General features: G+C 43.6%; 2 protein-coding genes and 1 long non-coding RNA gene across 3 annotated transcripts in view; 2 read left to right on the top strand and 1 right to left on the bottom strand.

The window, feature by feature from the left end:
* LOC308319331 (uncharacterized protein) overlaps positions 1-25284 on the bottom strand; it is a 95121-nt gene that overhangs the window by 6479 nt on the left and 63358 nt on the right. The gene's annotated exons all lie outside the window — the stretch shown is intronic.
* On the top strand, positions 1436-17773 carry LOC308319333. The gene is made up of 3 exons (XR_013964454.1): positions 1436-1622; positions 6246-6443; positions 14530-17773. It is a non-coding gene; the product is annotated as an uncharacterized lncRNA (long non-coding RNA).
* LOC308319513 (N-acetylneuraminate-9-phosphate synthase-like) lies at positions 21281-22366 on the top strand (the record flags this gene model as incomplete). Its single annotated transcript, XM_080769618.1, has 1 exon — positions 21281-22366. The coding sequence occupies one exon, from the start codon at positions 21281-21283 to the stop codon at positions 22364-22366; it is 1086 nt and encodes a 361-aa protein (XP_080625744.1).

Here is a 25284-nt window from a genome sequence, read left to right as displayed (position 1 = left end):
TGTGTACGATGACAAGAGCACCCCTCACTTCACACGGGTGTGACCATGAGCACTGTACTGCATCCAACACAGTTTCTGATTGATTGCGGACAGAACATTTTGTGTGGAAATTAGACAATAAAGATTGCTTAAATCAAAATCATTGTTTAACATGGCCGTCAATGGGACATTGTGACAAAACCTATTTCACCACTGGGATTTCTTAGGACTTATGTTGTATACAGTGTTGGGTATTGCCTTGCTTTACTCGTTACTGGAAAAAGTAATAATATTACAGTAATATGTAACTATAGTAACTCGTTACTGCCCAACACTGCTAACATATGAACAAAATGAAAGAGTTTCTGTTGCAATTTGTTTGAGATTAATCATTAACCTTTAATGCCCAACCGTTTTCATATCAAGGCCCATTATGTATTTGTCATGAGCCATGGACCACCATTTGATGGCATTTAGCCTCTCAGACACAAAAATAATAATATGTTATCATTGGATATATTATCTAAGCTGGGGAACACCTGGAACCCCTTCAAGGATGGTTTTGAAAACCACTAGCCATCAATCAATCAATCAAACTTTATTGACAGCCGTAGCCAATGGAAGACAAACAACAATTAAGAACATACAAAACAGTTACAAATAAATACAGGAGTTCATAAAATTATATGATTTGATTGATTGATTATTTATTTAAGTGTCATGCTTCAGAAGAAGCCCTGCAGCCCATATGGACTTACAGGACACTTTTTTTATATAGTTTATTTACATGACTAATACACCCCAGATCCTTACAAGGCAGATTACATAATATATACTGTACAAGATAAAATAAAATACCATACAATGAAATAAAATTCACCATTAGGCCTGTAACAGGATACTTGAAGAGCTGGGATTGTCTTTTACTCCAGGCTCTAGTCTATAGCAACAAACTGGGCTGTCCAGTCTGTCCTAAATACTTAATTATACCTTCTGACCATCATCTTCCCAGAATAGTTAATTGTTGCATTGCCTCACATAGTGGAACCCTCAAATCATCATACAGGGTACAATAAAACATATCATGAAATTAATTTTCCACATTTAGGTCATATAGGCCTACTGTGGCGAAAAATAAAACTTCTGGGAACTCTACTATAACGGTCATTGAAATTACTTTTATTTTGTAGTGCACTAACGGAACAGAGCGATGAATCAATGCAGCTGCATTGACGCGCCTGCCAGCAAAGCTTGCCTCGGCCAGAGTAATCGGAATGCGGAAGTGCTCATTCTATCTCAATGGGATAGTTCCAATGTTTGGAACTATCCAGCCCATAGCACCCCGCTTTGCGGCGAGATCAAAGCGTGTCGCCACTCTCTTACTATATTACTCTGGCCTCGGCCAAGCAGCTGTGTATCTGTGTGTGTGGGAGCTCAATGCGCGTGCGTGTGCGTGCCCGCCGACGTTATTGGAACCGCAGCTGTCTTTCTGACAGCGGCGCGTGACCGCGGACGTACGTTGCAAATTAATAACAACAACCAGCAGCTGTTCTTCCCCTGTGTCGTCTTTTTTTTTTAAGCAAGCAGCATGGCGGGGTCTTCTCCTCCTCCTTCAACAACATGGAGCTTCTTCGACAGAGCAGGTTTGGGTTGAATTCCGTATTAAACCTCATTCTTGTCGTACGTGCGACGTCGCGGACCGAACGTAGCAGATCTACAAGCTCACATGCAAGGGCGCCGTGTGAGATCTGCTATTTTCGGCGCGAGACCCAGGCCAGTGTGGTGTGTCCGTGCATACATAGTATAGTATAGTATTCCGGTAGTATAGTATAGACTCGAGGCCTGCCCTGTTTATGCTAAAGAGTAAAGACGTTGCTGCATGCTATGCTAATGTTGCTAGTTTTCATTGTTGGAAAGCTAATGTCTGGATAGTCTATAGCAGTGGTTCCCAAAGTGTGGTCCGGGGACCCCCAGGGGTCCTTGAGGGAGCTCCAGGGGTCCCCAGCCCGAACCAAATGGACAATTATGGGTGTGTAACTCAGAGTGTACACATAGAACCAAATGGACCCTTATGGGTCTGTAACTCAGATAGTGTACGTGCACAGAACCAAGTGGACCACTTATGGGTCTGTAACTCAGAGAATACAGTACACATGGAACCTAACGGGTCCATTTGGTTCCATTTGTACACTCTGAGTTAAATTAACATTGATTTTACAATATAAATGTGGGTCTCAGAGATATAACTAGAACTGCACTCTGCCGAGTGCATACTTGCTTGTTGCACACTAGTAGGCCATAAATGGCCTACTAGTGCGCAAGCAGAGCGCGCAAGTACTTTCGACCGCTGGAAAGTATCACATCTCAGTATCTCTGTGAAGGAACGTTTGAAATGCATAATCATTACGTGTAACTATTTGCTACCTAACTACTTTTTTACAGAAAAATGAATCATTGATATGTGATGGGAAAAAAAGGTATATAAACTGAATTAAAATATATTATACAGTATAATTATTTTATTACTTATTGTAAATTGTCAATTGTCATCTGTATAATCTGGTCCCAGCAGATACCACATTACGTCATCTTTGAGAGCTGGGACCAGAGTACACAGTGTGTATATGTATGACTAGCTCTCAGTGATGACGTAAGAGATATGGTCATCTGTGTAGTCTGGTCCCAGCAGACCAGGCACAGATTTACAAATTACAAATCACATTACAACTACATACAGAGTATGTAGTTGTAATTTGATTAGCAGTATACTGTGGTTACTTGGTTCCAAAAAGTGAAGCCAAGTTTTCTTCAACGGTAAATCTGTGCCTGGTTTGCTGGGACTAGTTACAACATTACGTCATCCTTGAGAGAGTACATGGTGTGTATATGACGTAATGTTGTAACTTGTAACTTGTAACTTGTAACATTACGTCATATACACACCATGTACTCTCTCAAGGATGACGTAATGTTGTAACTAGTCCCAGCAAACCAGGCACAGATTTACCGTTGAAGAAAACTTGGCTTCACTTCGAAGAGACCAAGCGAAACGATTACTTGCGCGCTCTGCTTGCGCAAGTAATTGCCATTACCATTAAATGTGGGTCTGTAGACTAATGCAAGGACCACCAGTGGTCCTTGAGGGGGTTCCAGGTGGTCCCCAGCTAAATGATGCAGAGTTGATAACCAAATAGACCCTTATAGAGCTGTAAAGGACCACTTCAACACTTTTCAACCTATCTTCATATATTTGGTCCTCACTAATGTTCATGGTAAAATGCCACAATTTCTTTCTCCTGTGTCTCATAGGAGGGCTGTGGGCAGTTCGTCATCGTTATGCAGATCTTTGTTTTTAAACAAGATTTATTTTAATATATTTTTGTTATCGTGGAATAGTAAGCCTGCAGTTCAGGAATAGTAAGCCTGCAGTTGGATTCCCCATCGATAATGTCACTTATTGTGGACCGACCGGTTTCTGAACTGCCCACAGCCATCCTATGAAAACCCTTGATCTATATAGGTTATAAAATGTGAGGGGCGCTCTTATCATCATCAGATCATACAACATCTTTTTTAGGTGATGTAATGATTATTATGTAAATTTATGTAAAACAAACTGTGTCAAAACAAACATTAAATTATCTTTATTGTTAATGGGATTTAATGTTTGTGTTAGGGACAAAACAAACATTAATTCTGCCATTGCATGGCAGGCACCCAGAATTTATCTTCATTGTCAATGGCGTTTTTGAGTGGTGCAACCACTCCTATAGACAGCTATGTGTGTGGGTCCCTGTGTCCGAGCACTGAAATGGCGTTACAGCTTTTGTTCACCAAGTGTCACTGTTGCACAGCCTAACACACAGGCCAGGGAGGAGGGCTAGTACAGTACAGTACAGTACAGTACAGTACAGTACAGTACAGTACAGTACAGTACAGTACAGTACAGTACAGTACAGTACAGTACAGTACAGTACCACTCACTTCAGACGGGTCAGATTTTTAAAACAAACATTGAACTAAAAACAAACATTAAACCTGTATATTGGAGGGGCCAGCACCCCTCAATAAGAAAGGCTGGATGGCTCAATAGAGGGTATGCGCATGCTTAAAGTGAATGGCACATTGAGTGGCAAAGTAACATGCAGAGTGAGTTTAACATTGTTTAATGTTGTTTAATGCAATCAGAAAGGACTTTTCTGTGTGGATGCATGGGCTGTCAAGGCCAGAAAGTAGTTTTTTGCCACTCAGTAGGCGTTCCTGCATAATTTCCGGGTTTGATGATGATGTCACGCGCATACCCTCTATAGGCCTATCTCACAGCCCTTCCCTGCCCCCTTGCCACGCCCCCTTTCCAGTAGGGCTGACCTTCGATCACGTTTTTGAAGATAGACGCTTCGATAAAAAAAAAACATCGATCTTCGACGCTTCGACACCCGACGGGGATGGGGGGTGGGGGGGTGAGGCGTGAGGCGAGCAGTGACGCACAATTAATTAGGCTTATAATAAAACAGCGATATAGCTGCAGAAGATACAAATAGTAGAGAGGAGCGCATATTGGATTGGTCTTTTATTTAACAATTATTAAACAGCAATTACCTCTCAATCAAAAAAAAATGTAATCCAAACTCCTGTCAATTGTAAACGAACGGTATTTTTTTTATTGACTATTCATTTTTTTTATTTCAAGATAGACTCCCGTGCTTATCGATTGAACGTTGATTAATAATTTTTTTTGGATCAGCCCTACTTTCCAGACCTAGTGGTGTTGACATGACGTCACTCCATAGACATTACATGTTAATTATTAAAAGACCTACATTCAGAAGCCAATAAACAACGCTTTTTCTGAAGGTAAACTTTATTTTATTTGGTTTAGCTTAACATCTTGTTTTCTTCATAATAATATTGGTCTTTTACATTTTAACATTTGGAAACGGCCTTGCTGAGAAAGCAGGTAGGGATGTAGCTCTGGTCCATGGAGCAAAGTTCACCTTCAGAAAAAAAGCGTTGTTTATAGCTTCTGAATGTAGGTCTTTTAACATGTAATGTCTATGGAGTGACGTCACGTCAACACCACGAGGTCTGGAAAGGGGGCGGGGAATGGCTGTGAGATAGGCCTATTGCGCTGCTGGCCAATGGAGAGCAACGACGCCACATAGCAGCCATCTTGCTACAGGTACCTCGCCCACTCATAACATTGTGTCTAGTAATATACTGGTGCCAGTTGGGCATTGGCCTACTTGGAACGATGCAAGTTGGAAATGCATGCCCCACCGAGATATTATGTCTGTGTTCCTGTTATGCCCATATATGGAGTTCTTTGTCAGGTATAACTAAATATGGAGTCTATGCATATGTCAGAACAGGACAGCTCCATATATGGACACTGGAGCCCGGGCAGAGGCCTTTTGGGGCAGCTCTGGACAACCGTGGGTCCGACTGACTCAACACCGGGGACTGCACTACCTGGCTAAAAGTCGGTGGGGAGAACGGTTTCTCGAGTTACGTGGATTACACACACACACACACACACACACACACACACACACAAAGAGAGAGAGACTTGGTGCATTAGCAGATACCAGCTACCGTAAAACGTACCAGAAAAGTTCACTGTAGCAAGATGGCCGCCGGTGAACGACGCCAGAGACAATTTACGTCATATGTAGACGAGCGAATCGGCTAATCAATCAAATAAATTCAGTTCATGAGATGATTTATGATGATGTATAATGATAAGAGCGCCCCTCACTTCACACGGGTGTGATTTGTATATGGCTATTGATGGACGTTCATGTACGTGTACATGTGCACATGCGGGCCGTATATATACGGGCTCATGATAATTCCAACAAACCAAAAAAACTACGTATTTATACATTTTTTACATTAAAAAAAAACCTTTTAAAATAGTTCAAATAGCTCATCTACAAGCTCACAATGTGTAGATGTAGATCGGCTAGTTGGAACAATTTTAAAATGATTTTCAAAATAGTAAAAAAATGGCAAATAAGTTTAGGGATAAGGGTGGTGCAAGATGGAGCCCATTATGTTTCGTTTGACTCCGTTCCACAGATAAATGTTGTGAAAATAGCTGATCCGCGAGCTCACATCGCCTTGTGTTTTGAGAGGCGTTGTGAGCTTGTATATCGTCAATTTTTGCCTCCGATCGATCGGCCACCGATCAGCGTTTTGGAATGATTTTCACTCCAAATGACTCGTTGACATTTAGTCATTTATTGTTATTTTTGTCGTTCTCCTAGACTACCTGAACCTCATTGTGTGTGAGGAGGAGGTTTCCCCCGAGCAGCAGGAGAGGAGCTCCAGTCTGGTCCAGGAGGAACCACAACCTCCACACATTAAAGAGGAACAGGAGGAGGAGCTACTACAAAGACCAGAGGAGGAGGAGGAGGACCGGTCAACATTTACCTTTCTACCGGTGAAAAGTGAACACAACGAAGGTACACACAACAAACGCAGTGACAGTGAGAATAGCCGATCTACAAATCCACAACGCACGGCTACTTCAGTGTGACACTTACACTTGTGTTACAAAGTATATAGCTACAAGGTTTCTGCCCTACACTACAGCAAGTGAAAACCTGAATAAATGCTTCCATACAGTAACGTTGGGTGCTTTTGCTAAATTTAAAACCCGGGTTTACTATGACCAAAACGCAGTTTCCGGTTGTACCGTCTAATTTTAACGTGGCCATGCGTTCGCATAATTTATTAATTTATACATTTTGTTAATCAGAGACTGCTATAGAGTGCCGCAGGCCCACCCCCTTTCAGAAAAGCGAGTGGCCCAGGAAGTGGAAGCCCCATGCATTCTCCCATCGGCACTTTTAATATAATTTATTTAAAGACGGTTACGCCGCGGACAAAGCCAATTCGGATCGTGACGAATCATGACAATGAACACAATCTTTTGGGCCGATCAAATCATTAGAAAGAAGAAAAGAAAGTCAGGAGACAACACTATTTGTTTTGTTTTTCGTCTTATAAATTATTTGATCGGCCCAAAAGATTGTGTTCATTGTCATGATTCGTCACGATCCGAATTGGCTTTGTCCGCGGCGTAACCGTCTTTAAATAAATTATATTAAAAGTGCCGATGGGAGAATGCATGGGGCTTCCACTTCCTGGGCCACTCGCTTTTCTGAAAGGGGGCGGGCCTGCGGCGCTCTATTACAGTCTGTCACTGTATCGCCAGTCATGTTCGCCTGTTGTCCCTCTCTGCCTACAGTAGTGTAGTGCTCCCAGGCTCAGTCAAGCAGCGTTGCCTGGCTGCCTGCTCCGAGTCCGACTGTCTGACTCTGATCTATCATCTACTCGTAGATCTCAGTGATTGTTTATTAGATTTAGTATCTTATGATGTGACAGAAACGAGTCATGAACGCATCCATAAACAATGCGCGACGACTCGATGACGCCACGATCCACTGAGTTTAGTTTATGCCTGACAGAGAGTGGGCCGATCAGGTTGCTGATAGGAATATTTTGGCAATGCTGAGCTACAACAAATCTGTTCTGGGACTATCCACAGCATAGCTCTGTTTCATAGTGAGTTTTTTTTGTGACTTGACGTAAACCACACACACACACACACACACACACACACACACACACACGGCTAGCTTATTATTTAGCGCTTGTGTGTCCCTTGGCTTCAGTGTTGCCTGTCATGGTGCACGTAATCTTCTTCTCACTCCGCTCGACCAGAGAACGGGGAGATGGGCGATAAATCGGACGGATGGATCATGGAAACTAGTGTTATTTGATGCTGCCATTCTCTACTGCTTCCGTAAACGATAATCACGGCCACCCAACGTTCATGTCAGGTGAAACGGTTTGGCCGGTTTTGACGGACGAAACCTTAATGATATAATTAAACCGCATCACACCGTGAAACCGAAATACCGCCCAACCTTACCATACAGGTGTGATGCATGCTCTGTGGCGTATCTGTACATTAATGCTGTATCCGCCGTTCGCATATCTGGAGAATAGTTTGTCCTGTCGAATTGTATTGCTGAGAATGCAAGGGTTTTGGTAGGGATGTCCATCATGTCCAGATCACATATTCTTTTGCTCTGCCGATAAAGAATTTCCCCGATCCGATATTTATATTATATTATCCCGTTAACTCCTCTTTTCACACAGTATATGATGAGTGGTTCTGGAGAAGGCTGCAAAAAAGTCTTGTGTTGCGTTCACACAGGCAGATGCAAAGACACAGTCTACCATTCATTGTCAATGGAAGACATGACGATGCAATGATGCATGCAGCTGCTCCAAATCACACTCCCATTCTTCTTTGTGCCTGCACGTGTGAACGCAACCCAATAGGCCTACAGTGGTTCTCAACAATGCTGTAAGCGCCTCTTCCGGATGCCTGGTTAAGATTTTAGTCGACTAAAATCTATTTTGGCAGGCCTTTATGCCGTCATATTGACTGTTTTTACACTTGCTGAAAATAGCCGATCTACAAGCTCACAACGCGTCGCAACGTGTTGTGAGCTTGTAGATCGGCTATTTTCAGCATGCATCCAAGGATAAAATGACTTGTACTGGATCTCTTGTCCACTAGTCCCTTCCTAACATTTTAGTCTAGTTTAGTTGACTCAATTTTCAGTACATTTAGTTTTAGTCATCATAGCTTAGTTTTCATTCAGTATCCATTTAGTTTTCGTCAGTGAAAAAAGGTAGTCGACGAACATTTTTCGTCATAGTTTTAGTCGACGAAAACAACACTGTACAGTACTAGTATAGAACAACAATGTGCAGAAAAAGACCAGAACTTTGTGGCTGTAAAAGAGGGCTCTTATTGGTGCATGGATGGTAGGAGTTTCAGTCACAGATACCTTGCCAAAGACTCCAAAGACCTTTCAGTAGAAACAGTGACTAAATTGACATTTCAAAAGAGCACTTCAGATCAGTGCTTCTCAACCCTTTCAGGCCGCCCCCCCATATTTGAATTGGTGGGACCCCCCACCCTGACAAGCACTTAAAGTTGTTGACAAAATATCTTATGTTATAAAAGAATAGGTACAATTTAACACATTGTTGTTGTTTTTTTTACTTTCTGGGTCTGTGCGATAAAAATGTCATACCTCAATTGTTATGCCAAATACCTACATAGCTATGACTATGGGTTCAGACTTGTTATTTCAAATTGTTATTTTATATGTTTAAGGACGACTTCACCACTTTTTCTAATAGGTCCTCACTAATAATCATGATAAAATGGGTACTATTATTTTCTACTGAGTCTGTCTCATAGGATGGCTGTCGGCAGTGCAGAAACCTGTCCACCAGTGACATCGTTAGGCAAGATATTTTTGTGCACATGTTCATCAGTAGCCGATTAATCAACGTTCAATCGATATGCACGGGAATCGATCTTGAAATAAAACATTGAATAGTCTTTTTTTTTTAAAGCGGCCGCTTTTGGTCCGCTAGACGGCCCATTTGGTCCGCGAGCCATGCTCGCGCCTCGCAGAGCCTCCTCCGTCCTCACGTGTTAACACTTTGTGTGCTACAGTTTCTAGCGAACTGAGGATTACTGGTGCTAAGCGATTAACATTGGACTTTTGAACTTTTTAGGGGCCCACAGCGAGGGGCCTCTTATAGCGAGAATCACACCGCATAAATCAAAAGAAAGCCTAACTTGTCCACTTCAATTTAAAAAAATTATGATTCTACCATCTTCCATTCTGGAGATATTGACCTTTTTCTAACACCTGCTTTTGCCTGCACGCTGCTCGTGAAAAAAAACAACAGAGATATGGAGGCTTGAAGTTGACAGACATTGACAGACAGATAAAAATAAAAATGAACACAAATAATATCATATACATACTATACACTGAATGAAAGCCCTGAATGTCTACTTTTAGGAGGAAAGCAAATACACATTGATCCCATGTACAGTTTGTCACTAATTGGCTATTGAATGCAGCTTGCGCCCAGCAGAGAACTTTAGAGAAGGCATGGACCCGAATAACTATTATTCACAAAATAAGGCCTATAGCGACATGTACATACTATATACCGTATGAAACAGAATACTCTCTGCTTTCATAAGAAAAATACTAATACTGTAATAATAATAAAAATCACACCCCTGTGAAGTGAGCAGTGCAATTGCACTGCTCACTTCACAACATTGCACTGCTCACTTCACAGGGGTGTGATTTTTATTATTACGAGTAAGACGCGCGGACGCGGAAAGCGAACGCAGATCGTAAATTGCAATAACAATTAGAATAAATTACAGACATGATCTGCAGGGTGTCATAGTTAGTGCTTGGACCACGCCAGCTCCATATATGGTCACAAAAGATGCCATCACACTCATGTCACCATGACTCAGCCATAACCATATAAGGAGTCCCCAAAGCAGGACCACGCCATCACACTCATGTCACCATGACTCACAAATCACTCAGCTCCATATATGGGCACAAAAGGGCCAGGTCCACATATACAGTAAGCGGGACAGAAAGCGGGACAGACAGACACACACACACACACACACACACACACACAGACAGACAGACAGACGTGATCTGCTAGGTCTCATAGTAAGTGCTCACTGCATTCGCAATTACAGTATTAGTTTTTTTCTTATGAAAGCAGAGAGTCTTGATGCACATATCTGATCATAAAACGGACTTGGAAACTTTCTTCTGCCTGCATCGTGGTCAGTCTCTCTCCTAAGTTGTTAGAAAATATACATCAGCCTCAATCGTAGCCCCATATGTGCCCTCTCCCTACGCTCATTCTGTGATTCGAGCTACAATTGCAGTAACAGGAGGGGGGGGCAACTAGGCTTTGAGGAAATTATCTTGCATAATCAACATTATTGTCGATCGTCGTGTGCCGCTCCAAACATGTCCAGACATACCACTAACCTCATCGATCCAGTCTCGCGTCTCACCTTATAGAGACGCGAGACTGGATCGATGAGGTTAGTGGTATGTCTGGACATGTTTGGAAAAAAACCAACGACGATGGTGGATGGATGCGGCAGCAGCAGAAGCAGCACGTCAACGTGTTTGGAAAAAAAAACAACAACGAAGGGGGATGGATGGTTGGATGCGAGCAAAGCAGCAGCAGCAGTAGTACGTCAACAATTATAGGGAAAATAGCTTTATCCACCACGGCCTCCGCAGTTTAGGATGAGACATGTGTATTCGTTATACATTACAAACGGGTCAATGACGTCCCAGACGCCTTCATTGCGGTCTTATCACTGCAATTATAATGAATACAACGGTTACAATCACAGCCGATAGATAGTGTCTGCTGGCGAAGACGCTATGGCTTCACCAACGTATCATGGCGGTCCCTCGATCATGTGCAATCTGTCCATGACTAACTCCATGTGTCTGGCAAACGTTATGAAATCAAATGCCGATCGTTGCAGGTTTATATACAGGCAGAGAGCAAATCGCGTTGTATCTTTTTCCGAGAATGAGAGAAATGCAAGGCAAGCCAAATCCTAGCAGTTGAAAGCAGTGGGGACTGGGAGTGGGGGGGAATCCAAGAGGAAGAGACCCCCCCCCCCCCCCCCCACAATTCTCCCTCGGGAGAAACCATGTAGAAACAGGAGGGGAGGGGGAATCGAGTGTATTCAGACACAAGAGCATGGACCCATCCATTTTAGATCCCCTGACATCTGCGTTGGTCTATGCCGGACGGCCGTCTCCATTACGTCGTAATGGGGGCTGCCTCCTCGCATAGACCAACCAATAGGCGGTGCCAGACGCTTCTCAGACCAACACCTCTTTTCAGCAGGGGGGGGTTTTAACTCTTTTTAGAGCCGATCGGTGTTACATTATGAGTTGTCCGGGCGCATATAGTTGAACTACAGAAATCAATAAAAAGACGTATTTTGGACCATAAAACGTATAAAAACGGTATGCGCATAGCCCGTTTGTTTATAATAAAGCGTATAGAAACGCTTTCAGCATTCTAAGTGTTAACAAGGAAGTCAAGCAGCTACAGTCATGCCGTCCGCACAGGAAAAATAAGTCAAAAGTGACATGGTTGCATTTTAAAATATGCAAAGAAGTCCACGACCACTGTGATGGAAAAATAATGTGCCACGTTATGCAAAGTTGGCACCTATATAGCGAAGATTCTATCCATCCCCGATTCCCTGCCACTACAACCCCTTTGGAGCACATCTTCTCCAAAGCGGGATTTATTGTCTCTTTTCTGCATTAATATACGTAAGTACGGTAACTAACCATAATATTGCACTCTCAGAGACAGACGCTTTTTTTGGTTGCGCGAATGGGCCTCGCGTAGTCGCGCCTGGGGGGGACCTATATATTTGCGCAACTGACTGGCATGAGGTAGCCTAGTAATTATACTTATTTGGCAGCACCTGCAATTCAGTAACCTATACACATTTCAAAAGGCTTTCATATGCTATTAATATTTCTAATAAGGTTTGTCCTTATAGATAGAAATGTGTTGTAGTAGTAGTAGTTTTGGATATTAACAAATGAATTATTAAAGCACAGGGCCTCACATTTCTCCCAGGCAGCTATGATTGCGAGCCATGCATGCGCCTCGCAGCAAGCACTCGTCTCGCTGCTGTCATAAAGCCTCGATTAAACGACGCTTTATTTCAGTTAATTTTACGGCAAGAGAAGCAAAATGCCGTTCCTTTACACTTGCGTGCACACGACAGCCTGTGCTGCTTTGGATTATATATTTTTATTTACCCCCCCCCCCCCCCCGTCGATCTTTAAAGACGTGATCGAAGGTCAGCCCTAATTGGGACCATACGTGGAATGTGGCCAATGGACATAGCCACATAAAAATCACACCCGTGTGATAACATTTTTATTATCGTGAGAACGATGGCTTCCATTTTCGCATTGCAACTTTTCAGAACTAGAAAGCCTGCAGTTTGGGGCATGGTGGCACAGTTGGTAGTGCTGTCGCCTCACATCTAGAAGGTCCTGGGTTCGATTCCCGCTGAGGACGCTGTGGGCACCGGCGGCGTTTTCCCTCCTCCGCGTCGTCAGTGCCCATACCCGAGGCGGGGGTTGGTGATAGGGCCTTTCTGTGTGGAGTTTGCATGTTCTCCCCGTGTCCCCTAGGGTAGATACCCTCACAAAAACATGCCGTAATCCTGGTCTCTAAAACTACCTCCCCCTGGCCAGCCGGGGCGCCTGATGGAGGGGAAAAGAACTGGTCGGAATAACGTGTCCATTCCACGCGCAACGTCCGGCCGGGGAAATTCCCCTCTGTCAGGTGAAAAGAAGCAGCTTGGACTCCTCATGCATAGAAGGAGGCATGAGGTCAGTCCGCTGCCCCCCCAGGTTGGCAGAGGAGGTGTAGCACCCAGGATTACATTAGATAATTGGCACTGGGTGAAAAGAAAACTGGGATAAAAATTATAGAAAGCCTGCAGTTTCTATTAGCTTGGATTCCTCATTGATGATGCCACTGGTGGACGGGTTTCTGAACTGCCCACAGCCCTCCTATGAGACACAGACTGAGTAGAAAAAAAATGTGCGTCCTCTCTCAAACGAGCACTTGCACGAGTCAGGCAAACTGAAAGATGTAGGGAAATGAAAAATCCTTTTTTTTTCTCGCATATCTGTGGTCATCATATGGGCATACCTATCTATGCCAAAACAACGGGAAGATCCATCTTTGTGTATTTTACTATTGTTATATCAAATCCATAAAGATCTAATTTCAATTACCTTGTAATTGTTCCTTTGAACAAAAACATACTGCGTGATGACGTGTCGAGTTCTGCAAATGAACGGTGATTTTACTCACCTAGTTGATTCCCATCGCTGCATGTCCTCCAAACACAGCTGGTTTTGATTACCGAACTACTACGTTTTAATCTAATTCAAGATTACATCCAGACAGTCCGTCCAACACAGCTGCTACTGATTACAGAAATCCTCTGTTTTTATTCCCATTCAAGATAACATCCAGACATTGTATTACTCGGTTTAAATTTAATCATCAGGCTAAAATATGTATCTGAAAACATTATTGGGTAGAAATAAGCCACATTAAACAGTAAACTGGTACAGCTGGCCGACTATCAGACGTGTAAACAAACTCACTCCATGCATCCTGCGTGTAGCATAGCTACTGTCCCTAGCTACCATCCCATCGCCTGAAGGGATGCAACGCTCTGATTGGTTCAGAAACTTAAGAGCCAGCGTTTCCAGCTGAAACTTAAAAATAGAATGTCCACCGTTTCACTACACCTTTAAACTTAATTATCACGCTAAAATATATCTATGACATCTGTGACATGTAAACAAACTAACCCAACGCACGTGTCACAAATGCAGCAGAGCTACTTAACATACCCTGAAGTGATGTGACATTCTGATTGGTTCAAAAATACACAGCTTTCCATTTCAGAGTCAAAATATAATGCTCCAAAAATCCATTGCACAGGGTCTTGTGTGTGTGTGTGTGTGTGTGTGTGTGTGTGTGTGTGTGTTCTGAAAACACGTTGAGTTGATCTCTGCTGTCATTCTGTCCTAGATCGCCAACTTGTCCCAGTGTGTAAAGAGGAGATTGAACAGGAAGAGTGGAGGCCCAGTCTGGACCAGGAGGAACCATTGGCTCCACCTACTAAAGAGGAACAGGAAGAGCTACTTGGATCAGAGGAGGATGTTGGTCCAACATTGACAATAGTACTGAAAAGTGAAGATGAAACGGACACGGAGCCTTTTGAAACACAAGCTGATGTAGAGGACTGTGGAACATCACAACCAACTAGTGAAGACCAGCTTCTTTCTTCACACTGCTCTGATTCTGACACTGAAGACAGTGATGATTGGGAGGCGACCAGGGAAGATCAGTCTGCTTTAAACACGTTGAAATCACAAAATGTGGAAGGACAAACATTGACATTGTGCAACAAGCTTCCCCAGGACCAGCAGTCATCCATACAAACTTCAGCCATGCTTATTGACTCGGGGAAGAATGCCTTTAGTTGCACCGTTTGTTGCAAAAAGTTTGGTGTAAAACATAGCCTGGATAGACACATGAGGACACACACCGGGTTGAAACCCTATAGTTGTATAGTTTGTTCCCAAAGCTTTCATCGAAATGAAACTATGAAGAGGCACATGTTAACGCATACAGGTGACAAACCCATTATGTGTACAACGTGTGGTAAAGGCTTTAGTCGAACTGCGCATCTGAATGTACACATGAGAACTCATACAGGGGAGAAAGACAACGTTTGTGCTGTTTGTGGCAAGCGTTTTGGTGGAAAAAACGATTTGAAGCGACACATGCTGACTCATACAGGAGAGAAACCCTTTAGTTGTACATTTTGTGACAAAAGCTTTGGCATGAAAAATTACTTGGATAGACACATGAGGATTCATACAGGGGAGCAACCCTTTAAGTGTACAGTTTGTTGCCAAAGGTTTAATCGAAATGAAAGTCTCAAGAGACACATGACAATGCATACTGGTGAAAAACCCTTTTGTTGCACCATTTGTGGCAAAGGCTTTAGTCGAAGTGAATATCTTAAAGAACATGTGAGGATTCATACATGGGAGAAAGTTTGTATTTGTACACTTTGTGGAAAAGCTTTTGATGGAAAGACTGAGTTGAAAAGACACATGCAGACTCATACCAGCAAACGGCCTGCAGTTAGAAAAAGCTCTGGTCGACGGAGACTACTGAAGAAACACATGGAGATTGAGACGGGAGAGACTGTTTAACTATTAATAGTCAAACTAAATATTAGTTTAGCTGTAAAACAATAAAGAAACATACACAAACATACTGTACATGACCTTGATAATTCCTAGAAAATAAAGTAGAGAAATCATACGAAAAAGTAGAGGATATCATACACGTAGATGTCTATTTTGGATGTTTTTCCATCACAGGTTCTGGCTCTTACAGTAAAGGATAAAGAACAAAATAATGGCGCATGACCTTGAGTGCAGAGAAGGGTCTCTAGTACATCAGCTGTTTGGACTGGAGCTGTCAAAGCAATATCAGCTCAGTGGCTGTGATGGTTTAGTGCAGGGGTGGGCAACTTTAACGATGGTGATATTTCCACACTCACTTCAGAGGGCCACATTGCATATTTCTGTCAGAGCTATTTTTGGTATATTGGTTATGAACTAAATACAAATGCATTGGACTTATTATATTATATTATTAATGTTACAATTCCAAACATGACCCGCTTTAATTACTTCAGTCTTGTATGCTCAATGACTATAGTATTAAAATGTTAATGTATTTTTTGATGTAATAATTACATTTTAAATCATGTGTCTCTGTCTGTGTGTGTCAGAAACACTGCCGTAGCTCCTCACTGCCTGCCTCCCTTTTTCGTTTTGACACTTAATGATTAATATTGAATGTATTAGTGAATTAAAAATGTGAAAACGCATCTGGGCGCAGTACCCCCCGCGGCCACAAGGGCGGGGGGGGGGGGGGGGATATCTCACAACGGGTAAGGGCTAGTACAAACAAATGTAAGAAATTCTATGAACAAAATTATAATTAAGAAACCAATTCACCAATTTAAGCTCGCAACGCAGTGCGTGGCTACAGCTCTTGTAAATGGGCTGTTTCATATCACATGCATCCAATGCTCACAGTGTGTCAGGGGCTGACTAAAACTATGACAAAAAATGTTTGACTGCCTTTCTGCTTAAAACAAAATAAAAAAAAACTAAGCTATGATGAGTAAAACAAAGACTAAATATGTTTAATATTTTCTCAACAAATACAAACTAAAAGAGATCCAGTTGAACTAAAAGTAATTTTATGTTTGGTTGCGGTCGGGTGTTGTGCCTTAGTGCAACCAAGTGTAAAATCAGTTGTTACCGACGCCATCAATGCCTGCAAAAATGCATTTTTGGTGACGATCAACTGTAGAAATCACATTTCAGCCAAAATACTATGACTTGACCAAATAAAAAAATCTGTCAAAATTAACTTCTTCATACCAAAAACGGTACAAATTGAACTCTGACTCATAAGCAGTTTATTTAGTCTTGTCTTTTGAATAACACACCATTTAGTCTTGACAGTAATCTAATTTCATTGTTGCATGTATGGAATTGTCCAAGAGCTGCAAAATATCACACAACCTTCCTCTATCTACTGTAACAATGAATACTTTACTTGGAATGGCAAATGTTAAACCAATACTCAAGTCTCCCAGTAACTATATCCACAATGGAATAGCTCGGTAGCTTAATGAAGTCACACTATCAGTGTTGTTTGCTTGGCATAGCATGGTGCATGTATTGCCAAACAAAATGTTTTAGGTTTGTTATTTCATTTAAAGATTTAGGAGCATGGTTCAACTGTAACGTAATACATATTCTGGCCAATAGGGGTCAGAGTGCAACAGCATGTGCTATGACTGTACACACCACTGTATACTGCCCAGTGCCCACTTGTGGTGCTGCTACAGTACAGGCACTGTACCACTGCCAGCCAAATGTTTGTACACAGTGATGTTCCCACTCTAGTTGCTGTTCCCAGGAACCTTATGTACAGTTTTATGATGGACTAAAAAGGACAAAAACAAGACAAAAGAAGGGGGGATCATAATGACTAACCATGCCTAAGAAGAGCAGCATTAGGTCGTAATACTTACTCTTCTTCTTTCTGGAGACACTGGAAAGACGGTGGTTTAGCCTATTTTCTACTCTGTTGCTTGTTTTAATTTGTGCTCTGTCCCTTGTATTGTTTTTATATAGACCTATTACGGTCTGAAATAAAGATTGACTGTGGTCTATTATTTTGTCTTCTATATCACGGGTCTGTTCCTTCTGTTGGTTTTGTCCTCTTTTCTTGAGTAGCCAACATAGAGTAAGCCTTTTTTCCCTCCCAATTTAGTCATTGTGTAAATGAATTCCTTCCAACAAAAAAAAAATCACTGGCTCACTTACTGTACCTGTGATCAGCTCCCCCGGGAGGACATACCTGTAGCACTCTCAGCCCTACTCTTCCTGTTGAGCATTCCCCACTGACAGTCTCCGGTCCCTAGCAGTGTGTTTTAACAGCGGGAGAACAACATCTTTTCATTCCTCCGCCCAACTTTTCCACAATCGCCTGTTCGCCTGCTTTTGCCAGTAGTCCCATTGACAAATAATGCGCTTCCGGAAGATTTGTCGACTGGCTGTCGCCGGCTGTTAAAACGTACTGTAGGAGGACTACTTCCAAAGGTCAACCGCCCACCTGGCTTCCCTTAATTCCTGCAGATTTCCAAATGTATTGATTGATTGATTGAAATATTTATTAACAGTTTTCAGAATTACAGTACATTTCAAGCACAAACTCAATACAAAGACTGTTAACTGTGAGTGGACGACCCAATTAAGCATTACACTTGTTTACAAGAGTGTCCACCATGTTCAATTCATCAAAACATTTAGAGACGTACAAATAGACACTTCTATATAGTCTAAGAACAGAACAAGAATTCATCATAAAAGAGGCAAAAAGGGAAAAGAAACATACAGTGAGGGGGGGAGGGCACTTTCAAATTGCAGCCGTCCATAGGTGCCCTTTGAGAGCGGTTTTGAAGGAGTCAAGGGATTCACATGTCTTAATGACTGTTGGTAGGGCGTTCTACATTGGAGGCAGAGCATAGGAGCGAAAATAATTTAGTCCCTTGTTTGTGCCGAATCTGGGTTGTACATGGTGTTGTGGGTGTGGACTTCGTTTACATTAAGGAAGTATTTAGACAGGTACATGGGTATCTTAGTGGTGTATCAAATCTTGTAGACCAGACCCTGTACTCTGTTGTCGACCCTAAGCCATTCCAGCCTGTCAAAGTGGGCAGGGGTGAGGTGGGTTCGGGGGGTGAGGCCAAGTAGGAGCCTGACCAGTTTGTTTTGGGAGGTCTGGAGCCTTGTTTTAAGGGGTTACACCCCGGCATTCTGACGCCCCCCTGTTCCGATGCACCCCCATTCCGATGCACCCCCGTTCCGACGCAACACAAGCACCCCACAGTGCCCATACACACCCTCCGAAACGTACAGAAACAATGCCCCTCCGATATTTAAACACCGCCATCCGACGCACAGGCAAGGGCGCACAGAATGCAGAATGCATGCCAAATGATAATTTGTAACACCTCTTTTGTCCTCACTGTCCGGACTGTTTACGTTTGCGCAGTTCAAGCATTCAAATGCAAAGGAGTGCGGGGGGGCGGGGCGGGTCACCGTGACAATTATAAGAATGACAGGTTATAAGAACCTGTCGTTAATCCCATAATTTTATTAAATGAAATAAAGATGTAGCCTATACATCTGCCTCGCCTGTTATTCTGTCAGCAAACGCGGTCGTAATGAAGTGACATTGCGTGTGTGTGTGTGTGTGTGTGTGTGTGTGTGTGTGTGTGTGCGTGCGTGCGTGCGTGCGTGCGTGCGTGCGTGCGTGCGTGTGCGCGTGCGTGCGTCAAAGTCACAAGTTGTCTATATCTGATTATGACCATTTTAATTACCTTACACGGTCGGGAAGACCGATGTCTGGTGCGATATGATATGTCTGTGCACATTAGTTATATTCATCAACATATTATTATTATTATTAGTGGCTATCCAATGTGCAGCCCCTGGCATTTCACTTCAGACGCACTCTTCCCCTCTGACGGACGGGAGTCACGGGACGCACTCATGCACGCATTTCTGTAGCCTATATTGTTTTGCATACTTAACTGTATTTTTGGAATGAACATGCAAAGCGGCATGTGCGCAGCTGGGAACCCCATATTGCACAATGATGATGATTTAGCTGGATTTAGGCCTATAGTTGACAGCTATAGTATTCATGTGTACTCTAATCAATCCACAAGGCCTCAGTTAGATTGATTGCACGTACGTCTTATAGGCATATTGTGCGTTCCTCATAAGCACACATGTCTGGAGCGCAGGAATCACCATTTGAAAGCCAAAACGCATTGAAATTGGAAAGTAAATATATGTTATTGATTATAACAACTTAACAGTATATGTTTAGTCATTGCTAAATCAGATTTGTAGCCTATTGATTATCCATTGCAAAGTTGAAGCAATGACATATGTGCCTCCTGTAAACAAAAAATATATATAATACAAATAATAATAATGGGCATCATCACAGTTATACAGTTTTTTCTGCAGGAAAAAGCTTTGCCCCGGTGCACAGAAGCCCAAAAGCTATTTTACCCTCAAAATAGAAGAGAAGTTAGAGAAGGGAAGTAACACACATTATTCTATTTTCGATTAATACGTTCTCAAACGTCGAGGTGTGCTGTCATGCTCATTTCAGCACAGCTTGAGAGCATATTTCAACCAATTGCCAGTAGTATAATATTAAATATTTCACTTGTCTTGGCTCACTTGGCTTGTCTTTCGCACAGTGCCAAAGATAATCATCAAACCTAACCTCCCACGGGGCAGCACACCTAAACCTATACCATAACCCTCTCCCAACCTTTAACGCACATCGGAACAATGCTCCTTCGAACCAATGATATGTCGAACCAAAGTATGCCTCCCGAAGAAACATGGTTGCGTTGTTGTAGATTAAATAATCTTCCAAAGATGAAGGAATGACAAAGTGAAGTGTTGAGAATGTATTAAGACGATTTAGCAGAGTAACAATATACAGAGACTGAGGAACAGGCCTCCTTGCCTATTCCAGCAGCCCCTCCGGGCGCAATTAAGCCTCCTCAACCCCATTCTCAGACAATTATTATAGTCTTGTTTTAACATAGATGCTATACTAAATGGTCAAATGCGGGTCTGTGCTAAAGATAACGGTGACACATAGGTATACACAGAAATCTGTACATTTCTGTACAGATGTACACTGACCAATGCAGAAGGAAATTTAATATATCAATTTGAGTTAGAAAGTTAAACTTTTTGAATGGAATTATGGAAATAAACCAACTGTTCCATGACATTTAATTAATTTGGAACGGTGCTGTAAGCTTCGAACTCTCCAGGCTACCTACTCCGCTCTACCTGAGTCCTGATCCAATTAGTGATGTCATGTTGATGAGATCGGTCTCGTACAAATATGGAGTTCCACCCGGTCTGGTGGAGATATGAGTCCCCAATAAGTGACGTCCAGTGTTGAAGTCATCAGTCTTGTCCGAATATGGAGTTCCACCCGGCCTTTTCGACATATGTGCTCAACTGAGCACACATTTCTACTTGGCCGCTCTTTCGATTGACCTTCCTTTCGTCTCCAAATTGGACAAAGACCGTTCCATACAGTCCCTCTGCCGTGTCTCTGTCTCAGTGACAGAATGCCGTTAACGTTCGAACTGTGCCCTGGGAGGATGATCGGAGGATCCAGTCCGTGTTTCATCATCGCCGAGATCGGACAGAACCACCAGGGAGACCTCGATAGAGCCAAGGAAATGATTAAGATGGCAAAGGACTGTGGTGCCGACTGTGCCAAGTTCCAGAAGAGCGAGCTGGACCACAAGTTCAACAAGCGCGCCCTGGAGCGGCCTTACGCCTCCAAGCACTCTTGGGGGAAAACCTATGGCGAGCACAAGCGCCACCTGGAGTTCAGCCACGAGCAGTACAGAGAGCTGCAGAAGTACGCAGAGGAGATCGGAATCTTCTTCACCGCCTCGGGGATGGACGAGATGGCCGTGGAGTTTCTCGACGAGCTCGGGGTGCCTTTCTTCAAAGTGGGCTCCGGCGACACCAACAACTTCCCCTATCTGGAGAAGACGGCCAAGAAAGGCCGCCCCATGGTGGTGTCCAGTGGCATGCAGTCCATGGACACCATGCGCCGGGTCTACCGGACGCTGAAGCAGCACAACGCGAACTTTGCCATCCTGCAGTGCACCAGCGCCTACCCTCTGGACGAAGAGGACGTCAACCTCAGAGTCATCGCCGAGTACCAGAAGGAGTTTCCCGACATTCCCGTCGGGTATTCCGGCCACGAGTCCGGGATCAGCGTCTCGGTGGCCGCCGTCGCCCTGGGGGCGAAGGTCATCGAGCGCCACGTGACCTTGGACAAGACGAGCAAGGGAAGCGACCACGCGGCCTCCCTGGAGCCCGCCGAGCTGGCGGAGCTGGTCCGGTCCGTGCGGCTGGTGGAGAGAGCCCTGGGGAGCGGCGTCAAAGCCATGCTCCCCTGTGAGAAGCCGTGTCACGACAAGCTGGGGAAGTCGGTGGTGGCCAGGGCTCGGATCCCCAGGGACACCGTCCTGACTCTGGACATGCTGGCGGTCAAAGTGGCCGAGCCCAAGGGGGTCCCGCCGGAGGACATCTTCGCGCTGGTCGGCAGGACCGTCATCGAAGACACCGAGGAGGACGAGAGCGTCATGCCGGAGCTGGTGGACGGCTATGGCAAGAAGGGCCACGTGCTGAGATAATGTCGGGGGGAAACAAAGCCAGTGTGGAAAGTCTCGTGGGAAGGAGGAAGTCTTCACATTGTTTTGAATGCTCCCAAAATTATTTATTACCACACAGCGGTCAGGAAAAAAAACACAGCCTATTCAGGGTATTTTTGGCCGATTACTGGGTGGAGACCACTCCCCCCTCTAGTGGGGTAAACTGTTAAGGCTCATTGCGAACTCCAGGGTGAGTGATTGCGAACGCACTGAGCACTAACTATAGAAGATGGCCTGAAGTGTCTTGTCTGTCTGTGTGTGTCACGCTGTAACACCACTGGCCCGCCACCAGAGGGTGCAGCTGTATCACACACCACACTAAAAAAAAAAAAAAACTTAAAAAACTTAAATAAAACCGCAACTCCGTGTGGGGGTTCCCGGGGGGAGAGGGGGGGGTTCTAGACCTACAACGCACCCAGGGTGCTGGCTCGGTTCCGGCGAGCCGCCCCGCATCCGAAACGGTTGAGAAATGACAGTTACCATGTGCCGGTCCCTCTACTGTACTGTACTGTGTGTTTGTGTGTGTGTTAGGTTGCACACAGGTGGTGAAAAACAACCATGCTGTTTTCATGCTCATACCTGCCAGCCAGCCAGGCAGTCACCCACCCACACACATAATCACTTAAGGAAGTGGTTGCACCACTTAAAAACACACAAACTCACGCACGCACACATACACACACACTAAAAAAAAGTTTAAAAAAAGTTAACTTAAAAAAACACTTCCCGGAAGTCTGCTCCATTGTGTGTCTGGTGGGAAGGAGGAAGTCTGCACATTGTTTTGTGGTGGGCGGTAGGACCTCTGCTTCAGAATCATGGTGAGTGGTGCACTGAAAATTGCTTGGATTCATGGTGAGTGGTGCACCGAAAATAGAAAGCTCACAACGTGCTGCATGTGGACGCAACACTTGGAGCTTGTAGATACACGGAATAACAATAAACATTTCACAATATATATAAGACTTTGAATTAAAACAATCAGTTGTGCGTAGGCTGAGTATGCCACGGGTCATGGGTTTTAGTTGTACTGTATACGTATATTGTGTTATTGAAGGTAATGAATAAGACAATAAAATCTGCTTTTTATTGCCTAAAGGGGAAGGTCACGTGCACGCACCCGCCTGGGTGACGGCAGACTGGAGCTCCGGCATGGGAGGACAGATCAACATATGGAATTAATTCTGTACTGGCCATATATGGAGCATGTCTTGAGTGTACAGTGTTCGATGAGGTCAGATCAACATAATATGGAATGTCAGAACAGGTCAGCTCCATGTATGGAGATCTAAGGGTGGCAGCAGGGGCAGTGTCTTGAGTGTATAGGGTTTGATGAGGTCTGGACAATTATGTCTTGAGTGTACAGGGTTTGATGAGGGGCCCAGGTAGGGCCGGGCCTTCATTTCCGGGCCTGTTGAGAACTAGTTTTCGCCGGCTGCCGGGCGCGGCTGACATGCACAAATAACTTTGGGGCGGGCCCGTCTAGAGTTTGAATGGACAGGTAGGAAGGATCAACAAAGGGAATGTCAGAACAGGTCAGCACCATAACCCGTTCCGAGATACCGCCATTCCGACATTGACTTCTAATTGTCGGAATGGCGGTACTCCGACACGGGACATCGCAGCAATACTAATAACTAACAATAATAAACCAATTATCTTTATAATGAACTGTCAGGGCTTGCACGGCGCACCTCTCTCTCTCTCTCTCTCTCTCTGCACACAACACGCACATCTGAATATATGATTTCATTCAGACCCCCCTCCCCATGTGTCAACATTACCTTAATAAATAAATAAACTGAACTGATAATTCAAACCAATAATAAACCAATAATGATTATTTATTACAATTGTATATTATATACAATTATCTCTGACTCTGTACCATAACGAACTGTCGGGCTTGCATGGCGCGCGCTCCTCTCTATACTCAAATTAACTCAATCCATCGAACACACACACACACACACACACACACACACACACACACACACACACACTTTGTTAACCGCACCAAAGTGTCACGCGAAAATAGCAGATGTACCCGGTCTCCTCACTCACGCCAGGAGGTTGAAAACGAATGAATATTGATGCAAAAATAAATGTCGTCACATTTTAACACGGTCAACTTGTCTAGCCTACTCCTGCGTCTTTGAACAACCAACGTTAGATAGGCTACGCTACAGTATGTCCGTTATTGAGCTGAGCTTGTCACAGTGACCAGTAAACTCCAATTGCCTTAGTGACGGCATTACCTTATTATTATTATACATTTGTGCATGAATATTTTTTCACATGCAGGTGGAGACGCACAATTACGCACGCATCATGAATAAGGCTGAGCAGACGTTGGGGGGCATTTTCTGTAGCAGGCCAAAGAAACCGAATAAGATCATGATATACTTACTTAAGCCACCCCCCCCCCCCCCTCCCTTTCTGTACATGTTTATTTTCCCTCCTTACATGATTTCTGTTTTTTTTATATATATATAGAAGTGTATAGGCCTATACGTCTCTAAATGTCCTGATTAATTAGAAAGGTGGACTTTTTTGTAAACAAGTGTAATCAAAGCTCTAACTATACAACAAGGTAAATAATCACATAAATAGAGTGCAGAGAACAGTGCGGTGCCTCAAAGAACCTTGCATGTAAGATAAAATCATAGAAAATGCATGGGCTTCAATACCATATCCCTCATAGCTGTGGTCTCTCACATTTCTATACCGGCGACTTTACATAACATTCATGCATGCATGTATAGGGTTGGGATCTTTTAGGATTTTAATGGTTCCTTCCCTCAAACAAACAAAAAACAAAGTCAGCCATATAGGCTACCAGTACCACCCAACAAAATGTGGGGTTTAAAAAAAGTATATAGGCAATATTAGGCCTCTGGCCT

The sequence above is a fragment of the Protomyctophum bolini genome (assembly GCF_963924005.1).
Source record: "Protomyctophum bolini genome assembly, chromosome: 8".
Classification (NCBI taxonomy): Eukaryota; Metazoa; Chordata; class Actinopteri; order Myctophiformes; family Myctophidae; genus Protomyctophum; species Protomyctophum bolini.
The sequence above is the reverse complement of the archived record's forward strand: the minus strand, read 5'-3'. Positions and strand labels throughout refer to the sequence as shown.